This window comes from Tribolium castaneum, chromosome 2, assembly GCF_031307605.1.
Source record: "Tribolium castaneum strain GA2 chromosome 2, icTriCast1.1, whole genome shotgun sequence".
NCBI lineage: Eukaryota > Metazoa > Arthropoda > Insecta > Coleoptera > Tenebrionidae > Tribolium > Tribolium castaneum.
In genome coordinates, this window is record NC_087395.1 from 15,855,652 (window position 1) to 15,875,814 (window position 20,163).

Here is a 20,163-nt window from a genome sequence, read left to right on the forward strand (position 1 = left end):
ATTGTCCTGGCACTGTGCCTATCATAATACACTAAATTTAAATATTTACGGTTAGACAGTAATGAATGCCATTACAAGCTTCTCTTTGTGTGCCTCTAATAGTGCAATTGGAATAATCTCTCTCTGAATCTGTTTCTATTATCTGTTTGTATTATTTTTCTATTCATGTTTGACTAAATTATCGATGTCTTTCGTGACACGCGATGGTGTAATCTGGAACGTTTAAAATGCGCTTCAGGCTGGAAAAGGGGCCGAAAAAGCGTTTGCAAAATTTGTACAAGCTGCACAAAAATTTGGGCACTAGCTGGCAGGTCCAAACGAAACTATTTTTTGAGCATTCGACGCTACATGGAGTTCGATACATTGCCGAATACGGCCGTCCTTTTTTGGAAAGGTAATTTCCAAATTTTCTAACCGGGGAATAACCCAGTTTTAAGATTTATGTGGTTTTCGTGTGTGGGAATTGGGGCCGTTGCCACGGCTGTCATTATAGTGAGTCTATGGGACAAGTTCCAGACAAACCCAACCATCACAGGCCTCGACACTGATTTCCACAACTGGAAAGTGCCATTTCCGGCCATTACGGTGTGTCAGGAAAAGCCCTACAATTTGTCACGAATTGAGGAATATTTTGAAGAGTACTTGAATTAAAACAACGTGGAATTGATTTAACAATTTTATTTAAGCAAATATTCGGACCCGTCTTTGGGCTACTCTGTCGGACTTTTGACCGAACTCACCAAACTCTCGTTTGATTCGATCCGGGAGCTCACATTTAAAATCAAGCCTTCGGCTTCCAACACCTTCGACTTGAAGGAAGTTGCTTTCGAGGTAATTTGACTCAGTTGTGACGATTCACGAAATATTTTTAACAGCTAATGAACCGTTGCGAGGAAATTTTCGAAAGCTGTGAATTCAAGTCGTACAAAAGCAACTGTTGCGAGGACTTTTTCCCAGTTTTTACCGAAAAGGGGTTTTGCTACACTTTCAATTCCCGACACTACGAGAAAAAACTCCCTTGGTAGTCACACAATCGTTGAATTTTTTCCCAATTCTTGTTTTAGGAACGATACAGTTGTGCCCGATTTTCAAATGCGGTACATCAAAGAAACCGACCTTGCGTGGTCTCTGAAATTTACAGTCAAAGACACTTCAGTTAACATGCCTGTACGAATATAAACAAACGCAAATTGATTATTTCTTCAAATTATTATTTTTTTAATAGATTTACATACTTAATTCGGACGAACAAGCCGGCTTGGACATTCAGCCCCAACATATTTGGGACTACAAAATCAACAAAATCTCGTTTTCAGTCAAACAAACTTACACCACCGAAGACACGAAACAATTATCAATTAAACAGCGGCACTGCGTTTTTTCAGACGAATTGAAATTGCAAACTGATAACATTTACACCTACACGGCCTGTACCAGGCAGTGCCGAATGGACAATTCGATGCGTTTGTGCAAATGTGTACCATTTTTTTACCCTCAGATCGGTGGCTATAAACATTGCTCCCTTTTGCAACTTTCTTGCATTTGGGAAAATCTGGACAGTATCAAGTCAGTGGACCGTTGCTTTTGCAACTTGGGGTGTTCTAACACGGTTTATGAAGTGGAAAAATTAACAGAAGCGTAGGTTTTTCAACATTTGTTTATTTTTTTATTGACTTAATGTAGAACCGGAGATTCTGGTCGCAATGAGTTGGAGGCCAGGTTTGTTTCCTGGCCCATGGTTCGCTACAAACGCGAAGTTTTGTTCGGATGGGTCGATTTGTTGGGTAATTTAATTATACACAGTGTCATAAAAATTTGAACTTTTTGAGGCAACTTGTCACAAATGGTGGACTATTAGCGATTAATAAATGAATAAAATTTGAAGAATTTTAATCAAGTGGTAAGGGAGTTTTTAACATTTAAATTCCTTTACCAGCAAGTGTTATTCTTCCAATTTTTTGCTTTTCTGACTATCTTTTTATGTGTTTTTTTTTAAATTCGTGTAGGTATAAGTGTTCTAAAAGCGCAATTAGGCCTGGAGACAGCAAACCAAAATTACTAACAATTTAAGCAGTTTTGGTAGAGGCATGATTTTTCGACTACAAATTGTTATCAGTCATAGACTGGAGAAGGCCCAGGACAGCGCGAAAGAGAAAGCATGCCTTGAAAAAAACAAATGAAGTCCAAAATGGTTGTCTTCGGAGTATAGCTACAATTTAATTACTAGAAAAAATTTTGTCCAACAGGTGGGTTTAAAGGTCGTTTCTTATCACTCTGGACTGTTTACCATCGAAATTGGTCATTTGGACTGTTTCTTTTTGGTTTTTCTTGGTATGGGAGAAATGGGCAAAAACGCATATCTAAACCTGACCCATCAAACCTCTATTTCGAAACACAACGCGTTTCAACCGTAATGTGGTCAATGTATACAGTGTATATTTTCACCTGAGGATGACCACTTTGTGGGTGAAACACGTTGTCCTTCCAAATAAAAGTTTTGGTGTGTCAGGTTTAAGCTGTGTTTTTGCTCATTTCTTCCATACCTTGGAAATCCAACAAATAGCAGTCCAAATGACCTAATTCGATGGTAAACAGCCAGAAGTGAAGTACGACGACCTTCAAACTCAACCATTGGTCAGAATTTTTCTTGTACTTGAATTATTGCCATAATCCGAAAATGACCATTTTGGACTTCATTTGTTTTTTTAAGTCTGTTTTCTTTTCTACTTTCTCCTAAACCTTCTCTAATCAATGACTGATAACATCTTCAAACAAATAGCGATTTCACTAAATAAAAAAACATCTATTCGTTTCCCAAAAATTGTGCTACTTTAAAGTTTGTTTAATTATTGGTAATTTTTTTTGTCGTACTCTAGGCATATTTGTGTTTTCATAACACTTAAAACTAAACGAATTAAAAAATCACTTTAAAAATTGTCAGAAAAGCAAAAAATTGGAAGAACAACACTTGCTGGTAAAAGAGTTTAAGTGTTAAAAACTCCTTAACCACTTGATCAAAAACGTTCAAATTTTAATCATTTAATAGCTGCTAATAGTCTAACATTTGTGCCAAGTTTTGTTAAAAAATTCCTATTCCTTCTTGGTGTTGCAATTTTTATGGATTACTTAACCGAAATATTCTTTCAAGTGTCTTTTGGTGGAATTGCTGGGTTATTTCTGGGCTTCAGTCTATTATCAGGGGTCGAAATTTTGTACTATTTCACAATCAGGGCTTGCTGCATGGTAGTGCGTGAAAAACGCGAACTGGAGAAAATTCAGTTTGAGCAAAAAACGAAATTGCCCGAAGATTACGATTTGAGTTTAATGCCCTATTGTTGTTTTGACCCGTTTCCGGGAAATGGAATAAATCAAGTGGCAAAGAGCTACTACCACGAAAATTTGTACCAAAACGTAATTAATGTTGTGTTGCATGTATTAGTGTTATTTTTGCGTTTGTAGAAAATTGCGCCTTTGGGGAAGGGGAAGTGGAACCCGTCCGAGAAAATTTTGCCTCCGTTCGGTATAGAATTTATTAATTAAGTAATTCTCACCTGGCACAAGTCACATTGATACAATACTTGGACAAAAATACTTTTCGTGTGTCTAAAATAAGTACAAATACCATTATATAAAAAGAGAAAGGTACACAATAAAACTCTACAAAATCATTCGATGGTGGCACTTTCATTCCGAAAGTCTTGGGGCGAAATTCAATCACATAGGAACATTAATCAACCACCAGATTATGTCTCTTAACGAGACGAACCGACTTTGCTAATTTTTGCACAAGCTGGCTCACTTGTCCGTAGCGTTGGGGTTGGTGTAACTGAAACCTTGAAACTGGGTCTGATCCATCGATTGCAAAATGTTTTGTTCGATTGGGGTCAATTTGGCTTTTTCGGCCGTGAAAGTTTTGTCAAAGTACTGCGTATCTAACGGGTGTTGCTGCAAAAATAATTTTTGATTAAGTAACGACTACGGAGGACTATGAGTTAGGAGACGGAACTAGATACAAAATTGTGGAATTTTTTGTACCAAAAAAATAGCGTTATACCGTCTCGGCGCCAGATCGTTTTAAATTAATTTCAATCCAACCAATTCACTAATTACTTAAAAAAGTGCAGAAATGTTGAGCTTAAATAAAATGACGACTAAAATTTTTATAAGAAACATGAGAAAATAATTATTTAAATTAAAAATTTTCACATCGTCTTGAATTTTTCAAAACCCTGAGAATACAGTTTAAGACAAAAAAAATGTTAGAAAAAAATTCGTAGAGAATTAAATTTCCTTTAAAAAAGTTCGCGAGACCATATCTCCATCGTCAACGGTTTAGGCCCCAAAGACGTTCAAAGACGCTGAAGCGACAGATTTATTTTATTTTACCGCTGGTGAAGTAACGAAAAGTTAATTTATACCTAAACATTAGAAGATAGAAATATTGTGTGCCGGACTTTTTTCTAGGAAATTTAATTTTCTACAACTTTGTTCCTTACACTTTTTTTGTATCTTCAACCGTATTCCCAGCGTTTTGATAAATATGCGACGGTGCGCAAAAATTTATCGTTTAGAACTATCAATTTGCGTTCTACCTTATCTTCTGCGAATGCTGCGAATACGGTTGAAGATACAAAAAAATTGTAAGGAACAAAGTTGTAGAAAATTAAATTTTCTACAAAAAAGTCTGCGAGACTAAGTTTCTATCTTCAACGGTTTAGGTATAAATTAACTTTTCAATACTTGACCACCGGCTAAATAAAGCAAATCCGTCGCTTCAGTGTCTTTGAACGACTTTGGGGCCTAAATGGTTGAACATTGGAATATGGTCTCGCGGACTTTTTTGTAGGAAATTTAATTCTTTACAACTTCTTTCTTAGCATTTTTCTTGTATCTGTAACCGTATTTGCAGCGTTTTGAAAAATATGGAGTAGAGTGCATATTGGTAAAAGTTTGAAATTTTTTCAACTATAGTTTACGATAAAATGTTTGCAATATGTTTATGTCGTACTATTGTGAATTTTTTTTCGTTTGCTATGTGTTAACCATTTTACAAGAACAACCATTTTTTCACAAATTCATTGTTCTGAAAATAAACGGTAATGGAACAACTGCGCTCTCTGGCGGTATTAACGGAACTATGGAAGTCAGGAACGTTTTATTTGTACGTCGTTTCATATCCTAACCTTTAGATATCCGTAGTAACGACTTACCAAATTGGGTTTAAAGGGAGGTTCTAAAAGCCTGGCCTCGAGTTTGTCCCACTGGATGGGCTTGAAAAACGGCTGGTCTTGGATATCACCAGCTGGGCAAAACCTATTTCCTAATCGTTTGTTTCCGTCTTTTTCCAAAAACTAGTCAAGAGTTATTAAAAGAAATTAAGAAATTTAATTGTTACCAGTTGTAGAACAGCGCTCGCTTCTTGTGACAAAAACCGGGGAATCACTGGTTTCTCGTTACAAATGGACCAGAATAATTCGTCTTCGTCACAGCCACTGAAAGGTGACTGACCTAGCAACATTTCGTACAAAAGTACACCGAATGACCACCAATCAACACACTGGTTGTAGTGTTGTCCTTTAATTATCTGAAATTTTTTAAGTAAAAAAAAATATTTGGACTAATTCACTCAGCTACTTCAGGTGCCATATAATCAGGAGTGCCACAAAACGTATCGGCCATTCGGTCCAAAAATATCTGAAGCTTGCACATGCCAAAATCTGCTATCCTCACATGACCGTCAAAGTCCAACAAAATATTGTCGAGTTTTAAGTCCCTAAAAATCGTTATCAAATTATTTTCGGTTCACTTTGATAAAAAAACATTGTGGTGCAAATGACTAAGGTGTTACCATAACAACTCATAAAAGGTAATGCCAAAGTTCGCTATTTGCACCACAATGGTTTTTATGAAAGTGAACCGAATATAGGAAAAATGGTGGATGCGCCGGTTCTCTTCATTTTGATTACGCAATACTTTAAATACAAATTCAGTTTTCTAAAAATATAAAGTGAAGTGTTTTGAATGTTTGTATTTATTTTCTTTCAATTTTTCATCGCTGTTTTATGACTTTTTTCGCTTCACGTGTTTCCCGAACCGATTAATCGTCAACACGTTCTATATTAATATTTGTCAAAGGTAAATATTTTTGGCGCCTCATCAATGGTTTTGATGGATTAACGAAAAGTAAATCTGGAGTTCGCCGAAATAATTTATGGGGTTTCACCTGAATTTGACGCGCGATTTGTGTTTACAAATGATTGACTGAAATATCGACTGAAACTCCTCTCCGACGTTGATTTGCGTGATTTATTCCAACTGGATTTATTTATAATTAGAGCGGGAAATGTGAACAGGTAATAAGCGAAATATCAAAATTCGGGCCGACGAACTGTCGTGACCTCTCCATAAATCTGGTAAAAATACACAAGAGTCCAAGAAATCTTATGCAATTCGCTAATTTTAGGAAATTTATTGAGTGCTAGAGCGCGATTTTTATGTTGTTTAAAATTAACTGCGGTCGAATTACCTGTAAACAATGCCTTTGTTGTGGAGAAATTTCAGGCCTGAAACGATTTCAGCGCCGTAGAAGCGGGCCTGGGCTTCGGGAAATCGGCCCGACTTTTGGATGTGAAACATGAGGTCGCCGCCGTTTAGATACTCCATCACGAAGAATAAATGTGACTAATAATTTGGGCAAAATTATTTTTTCGATCAGAAAGTGCGCTATTTTTACCTCGGTTTGGAAGGTGCATAATAAATGGCATAAATATGGATGTTTCGTTGCCAAAGCCAGGACTTTTCTTTCAATTAGGGTGCACTCAACGTCGTCGTCTTCCAAAACGACGTCTTTTTTCAGGCACTTTATGGCATAATAATATTCGGTGTTTTTCAGCTCTGCCAAGAGAACCTGAAATTTTTTGTTGGCACGATACCATGCTAGTTTTTGGTTATTGTACCTTTCCGAAGCTTCCTTTGCCCAGAACCTTGAGGAAATTGAAGTCTTCGACACCGTATTTTCTAAATCGTGGAATTGTCGTAGCTGGTGGTGTTATTCTGCCACTTTTCTGGAAGCTGGCAAAAGTGCTGGAGTGGGAATACTCTTCCAAGACTTCGTTTGAGTCTAGAGCTAGGGCAGGGTTGTTTGCGGGGTTGGAAGTCGGGGAGTCCCGGGTTTCGGTTGATCCTAATGTAATAAAAATGTTAGAGGACAAATTCGAATTGCTTTATTTATTTAGAACAAGTGACCGATTTTTTAACAGGTGGACAAATAAAAATAAAACATCATTATTACGACGTTTACATACTCGCGAATGTTAAAATGAAACTAGGACACATTCGTTTTCTAGGACAGCTTAACTACAATAATTGCAAAATAATTAGTTTTTCCTTAAAATAAAAAATAGCAATTGTGTTAATAGGTCAGTATTTAGTTGAGACTGGGTTTCTGATTTTTGTAGTGATTAGTGCGCGATGATGAGTTCCGGCTCTATTTTTGTGGCGTATTAGAATTACTTTTGATGAAAAAAAAACTGGAGGCGCCGGGTATCGATCCCGGTACCTCTCGCATGCTAAGCGAGCGCTCTCCCATCTGAGCTACGCCCCCGGTACTTTATCAAATGTCAGTAAAACAGGTCCAGGTCGTTGGACCTACTTTTTGAAAATTTTGAAAAAAATTGGAGGCGCCGGGTATCGATCCCGGTACCTCTCGCATGCTAAGCGAGCGCTCTTCCATCTGAGCTACGCCCCCTGTACTTTATCAAATGTCAGTAGAACAAGTCCGGGTCGTTGGACCTACTTTTTGAAAATTTTGAAAAAAATTGGAGGCGCCGGGTATCGATCCCGGTACCTCTCGCATGCTAAGCGAGCGCTCTTCCATCTGAGCTACGCCCCCTGTACTTTATCAAATGTCAGTAAAACAGGTCCAGGTCGTTGGACCTACTTTTTGAAAATTTTGAAAAAAATTGGAGGCGCCGGGTATCGATCCCGGTACCTCTCGCATGCTAAGCGAGCGCTCTCCCATCTGAGCTACGCCCCCTGTATTTTATCAAATGTCACTAGAACAGGTCCAGGTCGTAGGACCTACTTTTTAAAAATTTTGAAAAAAATTGGAGGCGCCGGGTATCGATCCCGGTACCTCTCGCATGCTAAGCGAGCGCTCTTCCATCTGAGCTACGCCCCCGGTACTTTATCAAATGTCACCAGAACAGGTCCGGGTCGTTGGACCTACTTTTTCGAAAATTTTTAAAAAAAGTGGAGGCGCCGGGTATCGATCCCGGTACCTCTCGCATGCTAAGCGAGCGCTCTCCCATCTGAGCTACGCCCCCGGTACTTTATCAAATGTCAGTAAAACAGGTCCAGGTCGTTGGACCTACTTTTTGAAAATTTTGAAAAAAATTGGAGGCGCCGGGTATCGATCCCGGTACCTCTCGCATGCTAAGCGAGCGCTCTACCATCTGAGCTACGCCCCCCGTACTTTATCACTTGCCTCATTGAAAAATCAAAAAAATTCGGCCTAAATTTATAGGACCAGTTTCATAATGTCTCAGGCGTGGTCACTTTCACTTGGAACGAAACTGTGCTACAGAGAGTGAGAGTCCGTTATTTGAAATCTAGATTAAAAGTGAAATGAGTAACAGAAACCTTGACCTGGAATATTTAGTCAAAATGGAAAAAATTAGGTACTCAAAACAACAACAAAAAATGCAAAAAATTTCTGTTAAAAGAGGAAATTTTTTTAATGGGAAAGATTATTGAGTGGCAACCTTTTTTAATTCTTGAATTTTTCTAAACATTTTACGGTCAACTTATGGTAACTAACTTATAAATGATGTGGGATTGCACCAGGCTCCATTGGGCCCTTTTTACTCTTTGTGGAATACTTATTATCAAATTATTAATAAACTCTTGAGGTATTGCCTTCCAAATTGCTTCCATTTCAGTTAAATGCAAATTTCTTAAAATTGTTTAATATACAATTCAATTGTTGAGCAGTGTATTTTGGTATAGAAGCTGTCAGTTTTTAAATTTTATTGCTGTTATAAAATTAATATTACTTTTTTTTGGATTTAGAAGTCGGAGATAAACCTACCTATTTGGTTTTATTTACAGTCTCATTATTAAATACTTATTATTAACATTGTGATAATGTTTTTCATGTATTATTACCAGAAACACTGTAAGATTATTTCTAAACAACTGTTTGGATTTTCAAATTAGTGGAAAAATGGTTTAAACAAACATAAAATGCAACACACTTACGTGTACTTTGGTGGTACAAATGGTGGATGCGCCGGGTTTTTACGTGTTTGATGGTTGAACCTACTTTTTTTTAAATACGATACATTCAGGCAATACCAGAGTTTTATTTTTTTTCTAAATTTTGTTCAAAAATTTATTTCTACTTTTTTATTTTTTTCAAAATATTGGAGGCGCCGGGTATCGATCCCGGTACCTCTCGCATGCTAAGCGAGCGCTCTACCATCTGAGCTACGCCCCCCGTACTTTATCACTTGTCTCATTGAAAAATCAAAAAAATTCGGCCTAAATTTATAGGACCAGTTTCATAATGTCTCAGGCGTGGTCACTTTCACTTGGGACGAAACTGTGCTACAGAGAGTGAGAGTCCGTTATTTGAAATCTAGATTAAAAGTAAAGCAATAGAAACCTTGACCTTGAATATTTAGTCAAAATGGATAAAATTAGGTACTCAAATCAACAACAAAAAAATGCAAAAAAATCTGTTAAAAGAGGATTTTTTTTTACTGGAAACGATTATTGGGTGGCAAACTTTTTTAACTCTTCAATTTTCCTAAACATTTTTACAGTGAACTTATGGTAACTAGCTTATAAATCGTGTGAGATCCTTCCAGGCTCTATTGGGCCCTTACTAGTCTTTGTGGAATACTTATTATCAAATTATTAATAAACTCCTGAAGTATTGCTTTCCAAGTTGCTTCTCTCTTTCAGTTAAATGCTCTGAAAATTGTGTAATATCCAATTCCGTTGTTGAGCAGTTATTTTGGTATAGAAACTGTTCAGTTTTTAATTTTTATTGTTGTTATAAATATAATATTACTTTACTTTTTTTTAATTTACTAGTCGGAGATATACCTACCTATTTGGTTTAACTCACATTATTACATACTTATTATCAACATTGTGATAATATTTTGTATGTATTATTTTCAGAAACACTTTAAATTATTTCTAAACAGCTGTTCGGATTTTAAAATTCGTGGAAAAATGGTTTAAACAAACATAAAATGCAAGATACTCTTGTTACGTGTATGTACACAGGTGGTATAAATGGTGGATGCGCCGGGTTTTTACATGTTTGATGGTTGATACCTAACCATTTTTTTTTTTATAAAATACGATACAGTCATGCAAACGAGAGTTTTATTATTATTATTATTTTTAATATTTTGTTCAAAAATTAATGGAACTGTTTTTCTATTTTTTATTTTTTTCAAAATATTGGAGGCGCCGGGTATCGATCCCGGTACCTCTCGCATGCTAAGCGAGCGCTCTACCATCTGAGCTACGCCCCCTGGTACTTTATCATGGGTGGGAAAAAAATCGATGGTATATTTGACCCACTTATGGGTCTCTTTTAAAAAGGAGCGCTTCCCTAGAACAACTTTCGTTGTTAAAAAAAAACTTTTAAGACCCAAAATCCAAAACGAGTCCATACTTCCATATTGGACACATATTTTAATTAATGTAATCGTTCGTTCACTCGATTAGCGAGGTTGATTGTACTTTTAAGCTGTCATAAAACGAATCTGGTTACAATAATTGTGTAGCTGCCAGCTTACATGAATACTCGTACGTCATCGCTATTACACCCACGAAAAACTGTTAAGCCTATAAATACAATAGTGAAAAAGGTAGATTTAGAACAAAAAATACCAGAAAATTCGCCTGAACTCACCCGAAAATTTGGCTGTTACAATGTAAATTAAATCTAAATATAATTTCTAATAATAAACGGTTTTTCACATGACTTGCTGTATTTTAAAACGATAAAAAATACACGATTATGTACCTTTTGAGTGGTACTGACCAGAGACAAAAAAATGGTCAGAGTATATTACCATTGTGACGCGTGTTCCTCTAAAAATACTTGGTATTAAGTGCCAAATAATGTACGATGGAACAGATCCTCGTCTGTTTAACCACCGAGGCGGCCCCTGATTTATTTTTATCTTTTTACACCTATCTAGAAAATTAGCAAAGACAATAACACGAATTATGCGTTCTGAGTATAGTATTTATGAAAAAGCGAGCCAAAATTCCGCTGTATTGTCTGCGAGAATAATACCTGAGTGCTCGGTAAATACAATCGTATAAATAAAATGCTACTGCTGAGCGTGCCAAGAGCATTATGGCCACGTTTAATGTCATGTAGTTTTAATAAACGTATTTAAAGGATTCAGGAAATCCAAATCTATTTCAGCCGATAAAACGCCACCTTCCTGTTTATTTTTTAACTTTTAATACCAGGTATTGCTGCTTCCGCGCCCGTTTAACCTCCGCAAACTCCCCGATTAAAAAAATGTTTTGAGTCGGATCCAATTTACTGAATCATAATATTTCCAAAACAAAGGCGTTTTGTCTGAGATTTACACATCTGTTATTTAAAAAAAAACGGAATTTTTTGGAGTCGCTGTACTTGTATCGGCGAAACACGTGTCTCGTTACGATTATCATCTATTTCTAAGCCGTAATTTATTTTTAAAACTATTTTGTAAGCCAAAATCGCATGCGTTCATCTTTGTAAACGTCAAAATGATAGCTCAGATTGTTATAATTGGCAGAAATTACCTAATCACGATTCAAAAGTGTAATTTGTTAAAGTGTCACAAATAGTGCAGAAAATTGTTTTAAATAGAATTTTTGTTTACTCGCTAGTACTTTCAAAACTAGAAACGTCAATCATAGTCAACCGTGAATGACGTCCAATTCGCACCAATGAAATCTTCGAAAATAATCAATCAGAAAAATAGACTTGTGAATGAAGCGGAAAATATTCACTTCATTCAAGTATTTTTTTTTATTTTATTTTAGGTAAGAAATAATAAGACATTTAAATTATTATTTGTTCCTAAAATAACAACACGTCCTTGCCCTTGCTTTGGAAGAGTTGAAGTGGATTTTTTCGTGACATTTTTATACTACTACTCAATAAAAATTGGCACAAGCACAGTCAATATTCCGTGGTATTAATGCAACAATTCTTTACAGGAAAATTACGGAAGATTGCTAAAATTAGAGGTCGGATTATCGTAGCTAAAAAAAAGGTTGATACACCCATTATTAAAATCCGTTTCTAATAATCTAGAAATAAACATGAAAAACAGATGTCGTGATGTAAAAAATGTCACGATGAAAGATTTTTAAGGTCGACAAATAGCTCTGTTTTAAATTAAAAAATATATAATTTAGTTCGATAAGTTGTTTTTATTTATGAAAGCTGCATCAACTATTATTTTAAGAAAATACTTTTTAGATTCAACACATTTGTCAGTTACAAATAACAGACGGTGTTTTTCAAAAACACTTCCTGGGTTATAAATCCAGATGTTCTACCGTCATGAACCTTGTTAGAGAACCTAATTATGTCATTTCCGAGTTTTTAACTCCTAAAATATACAGAGTCGTTAAAAAGAATGGATATAGTTAAATATTTTCAGAACGGTTTAACAGAAAACCTTGAAATTTGGGGACGAGCTTTTTCAAATTTTTATCATTTATTTTGAAAATTCAAGGCTAACTTGATTTTTTTTAAGTGGCACCAAGGGTCAGATTTAATCATTTTTAAAAGTGCATTTTTTTCTGAATTCAATGATGTAACATGATACTCACCTTTACTTTTATTAAAATGTAAAAAAATAAAAATTCAAAAATTTTCTGGAATCGTAAAACTAAGTTAGCTTTGAAAATACTGTCATTAACGATATCTGTCACTTGTATATTAGCCAAAAATTAAACTTGGGTGCAATAATTGATTTAATAATGGGACATTTAAGTAAAACTGAGCGAAAAAAATTCTCATGTTGGTTTATCATGGAGACAGAAAGCCAAAAAGTTGGTGGAAATCACTTTGAACATCGTTTGTAGCATAAAAATCAAGTATTCCGTGTTTAAAATTACTTAATTAAAACGTGTTCTTTTTCAGTTAAAAGTGTTATTTTGACAATTATTTTTAACTTTTACTTATTTTTTGGTTAATGAGCTAACGATAGATAAAGACAACATTTGCAAGGCTAATAAAATTTTACATTTTTCAAAATTTTCGATTTTTTTAAAGTTTAAATTAAACCAAGGTATGCATGTGTTATACCATAGAACTGCTTTTCTCAAAAATATTAAAATTGACCCTTGCTGCTATTAAAAAAAAATCAAGTTAGCGTTGTATCCGAAGAACAAATGGAGATAGAAATTTAATAAACATCTGAAACGATTGAATTTATATAATCTTAAGCATATACCAAATTTTACCAAGTTTTGATGAATAGTTTTTATAATATTTAACTGTATCCATACTTTTTAGCGACTCTGTATGTATTTCGTTTAAGGAATTTTGCAAAATTTAATAATTATAACAAAAACTTTCTAATTAGGAAAACAAAATACATCAATGTTTTTTAATTTTTTTTAGTTTTTTAATTTCTTACCTTTTCGCACGGATTCGATGGCCTCGACAATGAGTTTTTGATTAACTCCGCACAGATTGGCAGTCAGTTTCTCGCATTTCTTATGACAGTTTACATCACAGTCTGTATACAGAACGAAACGGGTCAGAATTACAAGAATTTGTTAAATCAACGTTTTGCCAGTTTATTGCACTTTCCAGAACCCATAGTGCGTGAAATTAGTTTCACTTTGCCTTTTCTATTTTTAGGGTGTTTTCTAGTATTGTGATAAATGGCATTTCGAGCCCAGTGTGATAATTAATGAGAGATAAATCGCATAAATCTGCAATGTTCTTATTTAAGTCGTGATTCACATCCATGTGGTCTCGCATGCGTTCAAACATTATTATTCTAGATAATTAGGCTGTTTATTTTTAGACCTAAATTGCGCTTAATGCCAGTCAATAATATCGAATTCGCAACGAAGAAAAAAATAGATAGATCGCTCTAAAGTGCCCTTCACACTGACAATAAAACCAAAACAATGACAGAGTTTGTTAAATTTAACCACGCCAAGGCCGTCAAACAGTTAAAATTAAATGCGAATGACACAGTATTACGATTTATTATGCATGTATTTCCTGTCATTGACGTCTCCACGGTTAATTTCAGTTAGTTTCGGTTAGTTTCTCGTAACAGAGTAAAGGTTAAAACTGCCTAACCCTTATTTCTACTGCCAGGGACGCCCGAATCAAAGCCAGAGTCATTGGAAGACGTACTTGCACCAACTTTGTTATTGCCATACACCACATTGACGTCATATTCATCGTCAGATGACGACGTCTCTTCACTCGACGTTGTTTCTTCTTCACTTTCTTCGTCTTCTTCTTCTTCTTCGCTCTCGGACTTTTCGACCGGGGGCGGCGGATGTCGCGGTCGCGGATAATGTCTATGGCGGATTACTTTCGGAGTCGCGTAAATTTCAACAGGACATTCATCGAATTGTTCGGGTTTTTTAAACGGGTGCATAAATTGGGACAAACGGTTGGACTGGAGAGGGACGAAGGCGGGTTCCAGCTCGGGTTCGGGTTCCGGCTCCGGCTCGGGCTCCGGGGGCGGGATAAACACCTCCAAATCCGGGTCATCTTTATTAGCCTTGTTGACCAATGAACGCTTTGACGGCATTGCCTTGGCTGGGATTAACTCGTCGTCCTTTTCTTCCGGTTTTTGGGGTGGACTTAACGGTTTCCGGGCTGAAGTGTAGACGCTTTCGCGGGGTCCAATCGCAGCCCAGAAGTTTTCTTCTTCATTCTCCTTCGTTTCTTCGATTTTTTGGGCACTGCTTGATTTTTTCAGTTCGTCTGGAGCTGGACTTTTCTTCGTTTCTTCAATAATTTTAACGCTGGTTGATTTTTTCAGTGGCTCTCCTACTGTTTTCTTCAAGCTTGGTTTAAGTGTTTTGGGACTTTCTGGGGCTTTGGCGGCATCTTGACTTGTTGGTTGTTTATTATCAAGCTTTGAGGGAATTTTGCTCTGCTGACCTAACTCATCATCTGATTTTTCTTTCTTTGAACTGGTTTTACCAACGATAGAACTACTTTTGACTTCAACTTTGTCACTTTTTTCAACACTTAAATCTTTCTTCAACTGGATTGATGATTTTTCATCTTCTTTTGGTTTGTCTACTTTGTTGTTGTTTATCTTCTCAAGACTCGAATTTTTCTTCAATTGAGGTTCAACTTTCTTCACAACGGTTGATTTTTCGTCTTCTTTTGGTTTTTCAACTTTGTTAATTTTTACCTTTTCAAGACTCGAATCTTTCTTCAATAGGGTTTCAACTTTCTTCACAGCCGTTGATTTTTCATCTTCTTTCGATTTTTCTACTTTGTCGTTGTTTATCTTTTCAAGACTCGAATTTTTCTTCAATTGAGATTCAACTTTCTTCACAGCCGTTGATTTTTCATCTTCTTTTGGTTTGTCTACTTTATTGTTGTTTATCTTTTCAACACTCAAATCTTTCTTCAACTGGGTTTCAACTTTCTTCACAGCCGTTGATTTTTCATCTTCTTTTGGTTTTTCTACTTTGTCGATGTTTATCTTTTCATGACTCGAATTTTTCTTCAATTGAGGTTCAACTTTCTTCACAGCCGTTGATTTTTCATCTTCTTTTGGTATCTCTACTTTGTTGTTGTTTATCTTTTCAACACTCAAATCTTTCTTCAATTGAGGTTCAACTTTCTTCACAGCCATTGATTTTTCATCTTCTTTTGGTATCTCTACTTTGTCATTGTTTATCTTTTCAAGACTCGAATTTTTCTTCAATTGAGGTTCAACTTTCTTCACAACCGTTGGTTTATCTTCTTTAGGTTTTTCAACTTTGTCGATGTTTATCTTTTCAAGACTCAAATTTTTCTTCAATTGAGGTTCAACTTTCTTCATAGCCGTTGATTTTTCATCTTCTTTTGGTCTTTCTACTTTGTCGTTTATCTTTTCAAGACTCAGATTTTTCTTCAATTCAGGTTCAATCTTCTTCACAGTCGTTGATTCCTCATGTTCTTTAAGTTTTACTACATTGCCGCTTGTAATCTTCTCGATACTCGAATCTTTCTTCAGTTGAGATTCAGCTTTCTTCGCAGCCGTTGATTTTTCATCTTCCTTTTTCACTTTGTCGAGACTCAATTCTTTCTTTAACGGAGCTTCCACTTTCTTTGCAGATGTTGATTTTTCATCTTCTTTTGGTTTTCCTACTTCGTTTTTCTTCATTTCCATATCTGGAACACTAGAAGATTGTTTCAATTGTTGACCAGAAGTTTGATCTTGATTTGCTCTTTCCTGTGCAACTTCTTTAGACACCACAACTTTATCATCACTGTCAGTTTTTCTGATCTGAACAGGTTCCTTATCTTCTTTCTTCGAAATTGTCTTTACCACTACAACTTTCTTCATTTCTTCCGCACTGTCACTTTTCTTCACTTCGGCTTCACTCTTGTTAACAGCTTCTTCCAAAATGTTGCCAAGGTGCGCATTGCTGTTCTTCCTCAAAATATTCGACACCAAAGGTTCCTTGGCCTTCGGCACGTGCACCTTTTCCTCAACTTTGGTTTGAGGCTTCTTCATCGATGTCCGTTTCGTGTCAATCTCCTCAACAATCACGTTAAACTTAAACTTGTTACCCTTTTTCGGCTTCGGCGACTCCACCACTTCAATCTCGTCCACAACCACCTTCAAGGCTGGTTTCTCTTCCACATCAACCGTTGCAGTAATAATAGGCTTAGGCTTAATTTTGATATTTTCAATCTCAACCTGGGAAATGTCACGAATCGCCTCTTGGTACGCCTTCTCAGTCTCAGGACTAACATCGACAATGTCGCTCCCCACGCTGCTGCTGGTGGAAGTCCGGCGGATTTTCTTCTGAGTTGGTCTTCGCTGAAGCTGCGATTTGTTGCCGTCAGGTTCGGTGAGGACCACTTTCTCGTTGGACTTCTTCTTGGTCAGTTTCTTCCGCCGCTTGACGCTTCCACGCGTGTCAGAAAGCTCGGCGTTTCGCCGGTTCAGAAGCTCAACTTCGTTGGTCAAATCGCCGGAGTTGCGTCTTAGGTCTTTGAGGAGGTTTTCGCTTGCAAATTGCCGACTTTGGCGTCTTTGTATTTCGATGGGCTGGCCAGGGTTTAGCTCTTCGTCGATTTGGTCGGTGGTTATGGCTTGGCAGATGTCGTGAAAGCTCGGCGTTTTTTGCACGTTTGTTTTCTTCGACGCCCGTCTACTCACCTTCTTCTCGGGCGCTTTGAAGATGTCCTCCCGACTGCGAATCAAAAACTTCTCCTTGAGGAGCTCACCGGGTGTCTTTTTGGGCTTCTTCTCCTCGGTTTTCAGTTCTTCTGGCTCGAAGTTGTCCCTCCAACTCCTGGTGTTTGCACCGTTGTCGGGTGCTATCATGTCACAGTGGACGGTGTGGAGGCGAACCGTTGGCCTGTCCCTTCGGATGGTTTTGTTGGGCTTTGCTTCCTTCTCTGAGCTCCGTGGACTGTCTAGAGTGTCGCTGGGACTTGGCGATTTCCTCTCAACTTTGTCTTGTACGGGCTTAGGCCGCTCATACTTCCTGTACTTGTTCACGGAAACGTCGATATCAGCTGTGTTTATTTTGATGGGCTTGGCCACTATAACTTTGGGCGAGGTGTGCCCTCGCAACTTGGGCGAATTGTACCGCCTTAAGGGCGACTGGTTCTCGGTGATGGTCGCGAGCAGGGGCTTGTACCCGCGAAAATTGCGCGGCTTGAGCAGGGAAGGAGGCGGCCTCGTGAAATTTGAGGCCAGCAAAGAGGAATGATTGGAATAAGGACCGGGTATATATGAGCCCGTGTAACTACTAGTAGGACTCATATATATTCCAAGTTCCGAATAGTACGGCATTTCGGTATAATTAATCGACCAATTAGACAAAAACACGTGATCAATACAATTCAGACGGGAGCCAATTTATTTGCTACCTGTTTGATGCGTCCATTCCACGTGCACTTGCGAGTAAATAAAAATCGCCCGCTTCACACAAACTCAAATTCCGGGGCGACTCCCGCACCTAGAAGCGCCGAATGCTAAACTGGCAGATTTCTTAGCCGTGATGCCAAACAATTCCTATTTTTATCGTGGAAATTGTGACGTTGGAAAGCTCGCCACACTTTATTAGCTCGAACACCTGTATGTCCGCATACAAAGACGGGATTTGTCAAAAGGGAGCCCGCTGACGTCAGTTTACTTTGGACACTTTCCGATTAAAGCAAATCAAAGGGAATATCGATGTGATGATCGATCGGTGCAATAATTTTAGAAGCGATCGGAACGTTCAGGTGATATTTGCCCCCTGATTTATGACTTGGGGGCCTTGAATTTATGTAAGCACGCACCTGTTTCCGTTTTTTCAAATTAATGTCTTTATGGGGAGTGGAGATAATACTTGGCGAAAGCCAAATGACGCTTTTACAAATAAAATTAGACTTCTTTTCTTGGTTCGGGTAAAACTTTTGCTTTCGTGGCGAAATTTTTGAAGCTGAGTAAGTGGCTTGTAGGTAGTAGTTAAGTGATGAACAAGAAAAATGAACCGTGTTGCAACGAGAACTACTAATAGCGCGGGCTTGCAAATGTCTTGCACACCTGACGGAGTTTGTTAAGGTTTTGTGGGTCATTATTTCATTGCCAATATCAGATATGGCTATTATTACAGTTACCAGGAATTAGACAGCACGGCGTTACAATATTGTTTACAAAAATTTTGAAGTAGTGTAAAAATGTAAAAATAATCAGTCAGGACATTTGCTTTCTCGCACTTTGTCACTGTTATTTTGGAACAAGTGCTGAGTGATTTGCTGCATCGTCACTATTATGAGTTGACAAAATTTCGACGATCTTCCTGATAAAACAACTCTGGTTTAAGGTCCGTTATAAATCGGTTTTTTCTCGAAATAACTGAATGTTTACTTTCCTGTTTATTTATTGGGTGACAACAAACGTAGCAAATCGTGCCATAGGCATAGAAATGTAAAAAATGAGAAATACTAAGCTTTATCTCATTGTAATTTAGAGTGTAATTATTTTTTACACGTTTATGCAAAAATGAAACAATGCATTTTAAAGTACTTACCAGTTACTATATAATTAAAAAGAAAATCCCATAAAAGGTTGACTTTACTACATACAGGGTCGCTAAAAAGTATGGATACAGTTAAATATTATAAAAACTATTCATCAAAATTTATTAAAATTTGGTATATGCTTAAGAGTATATAAATTGTATCGTTTCAGATGTTTAATTAATTTCTATCTCCATTTGTTCTTCAGATACAAGGCTAACTTGATTTTTTTCAAATGGCACAAGGGTTAAATATTTTTGAGAAGAGCATTTTTTTCTGAGTTCTATGGTATAACACGTGAATACCTTAATTTAATCGAAACTTAAAAAAAACGAAAATTTTGAAAACTGTAAAATTTTATTACCTTTGGTAATGTTGTCTTTATCTATCGTTAGCTCATTAACTAAAAAATAAGTAAAAGTTAAAAATAATTGTTAAAATAACACTTTTAACTGAAAAAGAACACGTTTTAATTAGGAAATTTTAAACACGGGATACTTGATTTTTATGCTACAAACGATGTTCAAACTGATTTCCACTAACTTCTTGGCTTTCTGTCTCCATGATAAACCAACATGAATTTTTTTTTCGCTCAGTTTTACTTAAATGTACCATTATTAAACTAATTATTGCACCTAAGTTTAATTTTTGGCTAATATACAAGTGACAGATATCATTAATAACAGTATTTTCAAAGCTAACTTAGTTTTACGAGTCCAGAAAATTTTTGAATTTGTATTTTTTTTACATTTTAATAAAAGTAAAGGTAGGTATCATGTTACATCATTGAATTCAGAAAAAAATGCTCTTTTAAAAATGATTAAATTTGACCCTTCGTGCCATTTAAAAAAATCAAGTTAGCCTTGAATTTTCAAAATAAATTACGATAAAAATTTGAAAAA

General features: G+C 36.5%; 2 protein-coding genes and 9 non-coding genes across 15 annotated transcripts in view; 1 reads left to right on the top strand and 10 right to left on the bottom strand.

Annotated features, from left to right (window-relative positions):
• ppk23 (pickpocket 23) lies at positions 1–3,668 on the top strand. Its single transcript, XM_964403.3, has 9 exons — positions 1–394; positions 438–638; positions 687–831; positions 876–1,021; positions 1,065–1,167; positions 1,226–1,638; positions 1,684–1,784; positions 3,149–3,411; positions 3,460–3,668. Exons 1-9 carry the CDS (start codon positions 228–230, stop codon positions 3,538–3,540), a joined length of 1,620 nt encoding a protein of 539 aa, XP_969496.1. The 5' UTR covers positions 1–227; the 3' UTR covers positions 3,541–3,668.
• The window catches only part of Pkcdelta (Protein kinase C delta), a 25,233-nt gene continuing 8,586 nt past the window's right edge, over positions 3,517–20,163 (bottom strand). For 2 of the 5 annotated variants that reach the window (XM_015983275.2, XM_064355098.1), the window contains exons 6-13: positions 13,680–13,781; positions 6,957–7,183; positions 6,734–6,907; positions 6,527–6,681; positions 5,635–5,773; positions 5,396–5,584; positions 5,211–5,351; positions 3,517–3,945 (exon numbers count right to left, since the gene is read on the bottom strand). In XM_015983275.2, coding sequence (XP_015838761.1) covers positions 3,796–3,945; positions 5,211–5,351; positions 5,396–5,584; positions 5,635–5,773; positions 6,527–6,681; positions 6,734–6,907; positions 6,957–7,183; positions 13,680–13,781 — 1,277 coding nt within the window. In that variant the 3' untranslated portion in view covers positions 3,517–3,795. Of the gene's footprint in view, positions 3,946–5,210; positions 5,352–5,395; positions 5,585–5,634; positions 5,774–6,526; positions 6,682–6,733; positions 6,908–6,956; positions 7,184–13,679; positions 13,782–14,359; positions 18,293–20,163 lie in introns of those variants that run through there. The other 3 variants (XM_008199488.3, XM_008199487.3, XM_015983276.2) reach the window with 3 other exon arrangements.
• TRNAA-AGC (transfer RNA alanine (anticodon AGC)) lies at positions 7,531–7,603 on the bottom strand. The gene has a single exon. It is a non-coding gene; the product is annotated as a tRNA-Ala (tRNA).
• On the bottom strand, positions 7,675–7,747 carry TRNAA-AGC (transfer RNA alanine (anticodon AGC)). Its single transcript has one exon. It is a non-coding gene; the product is annotated as a tRNA-Ala (tRNA).
• TRNAA-AGC (transfer RNA alanine (anticodon AGC)) lies at positions 7,819–7,891 on the bottom strand. Its single transcript has one exon. It is a non-coding gene; the product is annotated as a tRNA-Ala (tRNA).
• Positions 7,963–8,035, bottom strand: TRNAA-AGC (transfer RNA alanine (anticodon AGC)). Its single transcript has one exon. It is a non-coding gene; the product is annotated as a tRNA-Ala (tRNA).
• TRNAA-AGC (transfer RNA alanine (anticodon AGC)) lies at positions 8,107–8,179 on the bottom strand. Its single transcript has one exon. It is a non-coding gene; the product is annotated as a tRNA-Ala (tRNA).
• On the bottom strand, positions 8,252–8,324 carry TRNAA-AGC (transfer RNA alanine (anticodon AGC)). The gene has a single exon. It is a non-coding gene; the product is annotated as a tRNA-Ala (tRNA).
• On the bottom strand, positions 8,396–8,468 carry TRNAA-AGC (transfer RNA alanine (anticodon AGC)). The gene has a single exon. It is a non-coding gene; the product is annotated as a tRNA-Ala (tRNA).
• Positions 9,424–9,496, bottom strand: TRNAA-AGC (transfer RNA alanine (anticodon AGC)). Its single transcript has one exon. It is a non-coding gene; the product is annotated as a tRNA-Ala (tRNA).
• TRNAA-AGC (transfer RNA alanine (anticodon AGC)) lies at positions 10,478–10,550 on the bottom strand. Its single transcript has one exon. It is a non-coding gene; the product is annotated as a tRNA-Ala (tRNA).

Bases quoted from the DNA above. Each gene is read 5' to 3' on its own strand.
- ppk23 (XM_964403.3), top strand. From the start codon at position 228: ATGCGCTTCAGGCTGGAAAAGGGGCCGAAAAAGCGTTTGCAAAATTTG. The intron at 832-875 runs GTAATTTGACTC...TATTTTTAACAG, and splicing joins TGAAGGAAGTTGCTTTCGAG to CTAATGAACCGTTGCGAGGA. The intron at 1,022-1,064 runs GTAGTCACACAA...TTCTTGTTTTAG, and splicing joins TACGAGAAAAAACTCCCTTG to GAACGATACAGTTGTGCCCG.